This window comes from Belonocnema kinseyi, chromosome 1 (assembly GCF_010883055.1).
Source record: "Belonocnema kinseyi isolate 2016_QV_RU_SX_M_011 chromosome 1, B_treatae_v1, whole genome shotgun sequence".
NCBI lineage: Eukaryota > Metazoa > Arthropoda > Insecta > Hymenoptera > Cynipidae > Belonocnema > Belonocnema kinseyi.
Genome location: NC_046657.1, coordinates 103,146,298 through 103,148,926, shown reverse-complemented (window position 1 = coordinate 103,148,926; position 2,629 = coordinate 103,146,298). Strand labels below are relative to the sequence as shown.

The following is a 2,629-nucleotide window of genomic DNA, read 5'->3' as shown; positions in this document are numbered from 1 at the left end:
ATCTAGTCGGGAGTGGTGCTGACTGAAAACAGATGATTTGGAGCGATTCGCGCGCCATATGTTGGTCATTCTAAGGACTTATTGAACTACCCTCGTAAATTGCACCTTTCTTAGATAAAAATGCAACTATTTGCTTAAAGATTTGGTGATATTTTATTGTGAAAAGGTACTTTTGTTTTGTTTAAAATAAATAAATAAATGTGAAAATTTGTATGTCGACGATTCATTACCCTGGTACAGGCCTATAATTCGTTACGTAATTTAAGTTCGGCCCTTTAGTGTCAAACAGTATGCAAATTTTATTAGCATAATAAAAACATTAAAGTATTAAACATTTGGGTAGCTCAATCTAAGATTATTCAAATTTAACACTTTTAATTGAAATTTAATCTTTTTTTTTAATTTAGAAGTTTAAAAGGTTTTATTATTGAATACGTCAAATTTGAAATATGGCAGTTATTATAAGGCCTATGATTAGGAATAATGTAAAATCTAGACTTTAACTCGAATTTTTGAATGTTTAGAAATGGGGATTATAAAAATATTTTTAGTTTAAATGAATAATAATCGAACATGGAAAATATACAACCTGAAAGAAGTTCGTGAAACAGTGGAAAGTTTCCTAGCATCTAATTTTGAATTTCTCGATGAAATTCGATAAGACAATAACCGAGCGGGAAGAAAAATAATTAGGGAGTGATACGTGTCTCAATATTTTGGTAAGTCATTAACAATGACGCACGGTGGAGGCTTTTGGGCCACTTTGGAACTTCTTGTCTCCGAATCAACCCTTCCAGCTTGTCCAGAAGATATTGAAGATTGGCTCGAAATAGTTTCCAATAAAATCAAATTTAACTTCAAAAATTCGTCTGTGGAAGAAACTTCAAAGGAAACAGACAAGGAAAAAGAAGTTGAGGATTATCGGACTCTCATCGAGTGCAAGTAATTTTTTTTAAAATAAATTTCTTTTGATCATTTCAATGGTTTTTTACATTTTTAATACAGTTTACATAAGCACGAATAACTTTATTGATCAATAAAAGTCAAAAAGGTATTTTTTAAATAAATAAAATATCACCAATTTTCCATATTTTCCAAAACTTACCGCGATCAGGTAATTTTTTCTAGTTCTATTAAAAATTATTATTTTGCTGGATAAAAAATTCACGAATTAAGAGTACCTTGAAAATTCATGGAGAATGCTTTTTTCAAGATTAAAAAAATCTATTCACGGCTATTTATAGCAGCCGAAATTTCAAACAATTTGCTTTTACTTCTTTTTCCCGACCAAAAGAAAATCATCAGTTAAAGCATTTTTTAAATTTAAAAAAAAACGAAAATGAACATTTTAAACCAAACAGCGTACTATATGAAAAAAAGAAGAAAAGAAAAAAGTTTCTTTTTAACAGGCCTAAAATATTCTTATATCAACTTTTTGAACTTTCTTGAAAAATCAGAAATTAGAATTTTGATCACACTAAACATGATGAAAAATCAAAAATTCTATTTTGTGGTCAAATGATGCAACACACGGAAAAAATAAAATGACGGAAGTGGTTCACCCAAACAAGAGCTACAAATTTGTCATTAATTATTTTTATATAGGATGCATAATTTTTATTTTAATCGTGAACAAAAAATAAACGAATGTTCAAGAAACGGCACAAGCTATCAAAAAAAGGAATTAATAAAAGTTGATGACCCAAAAAAAGCTACCAACTTTTATTACTAATTTTTTGACATGTAATTTTCGTTTTGATCGCAAAAAATAACAATAATAACAAATTTTAGGAAAAACAACGCAAGTTACGATGAAAATTCATAAACAAAAGTACTTCACTCAAAAAAGATCTCAAAATTTTTTGTAAATTATTATTTTTTAATAAGATACCTACTTGTTGTTTAAATCGTTCAAAATAATCTTAAAAATATAAAAATTAAGTTTTTCGAAAAATAATAAAGCGTGCGATAAAATTTAAATAAATATTTTTGCTTTTTTTTATTAAAAAAAACATATGTTTGTTAATATCAATGCACGTTTTGAATTAAAATAACGTAAATTTATTGAAATAATACATTTTAAAGGGTTGAAAATTTATTTCTCTGGTTAAAAATTTAACTATTAGATTGAATATTCCTTTCAAATTGCAAAGATTTGTCAAAAATTCATGATTTTTGATAAAATTAATCTTTTCTAAATCAATAATGTTTTTTTAAATTAAAATTCATTTTAATCGACAAGATTATCATAAAAACTTTTTGAATTTTATCGAAAAATTGAAAATTCAAATTTTGAACGCACAAAAATAATAAGCAATAAAAAATTACGTTTTGCGGTCAAACTAAGCAAGACAAAAAAAAGGAAAAGGCAAATATTGCTTGTCAAATGTCCACGTTCTGAGACGCCCTGAATCCGAAAAATAGGTTTTTACTAATGTTTCTGGCTGTCGGTGTGTCTGTATGTATGTATGCCTGTCTATCTGTGAGCTCAATATTTTGAAAAAATCATTCTCTTAGATTGGTCTCTGGTACACTCTTTTAGTGCCTCAAACTGAAGTTTAAGTTTAAGTTTGTTGGTTGATATGCAAAAATTTTACGGTATTTCAAAGATTCTGAAATATATAAATAC

At 27.1% G+C, this 2,629-nt stretch overlaps 1 protein-coding gene across 2 annotated transcripts in view; it reads left to right on the top strand.

Moving 5' to 3' along the window:
- LOC117172121 overlaps positions 1-2,629 on the top strand; it is a 59,276-nt gene that overhangs the window by 26,882 nt on the left and 29,765 nt on the right. Inside the window, exon 1 of one of the 2 annotated variants that reach the window (XM_033359924.1) lies at positions 734-942. The exons of the other annotated variant lie outside the window; for it this stretch is intronic. Within the exon in view, the coding sequence (XP_033215815.1) occupies positions 734-942 (209 nt within the window). Of the gene's footprint in view, positions 1-733; positions 943-2,629 lie in introns of those variants that run through there. 2 annotated transcript variants of the gene reach the window in all.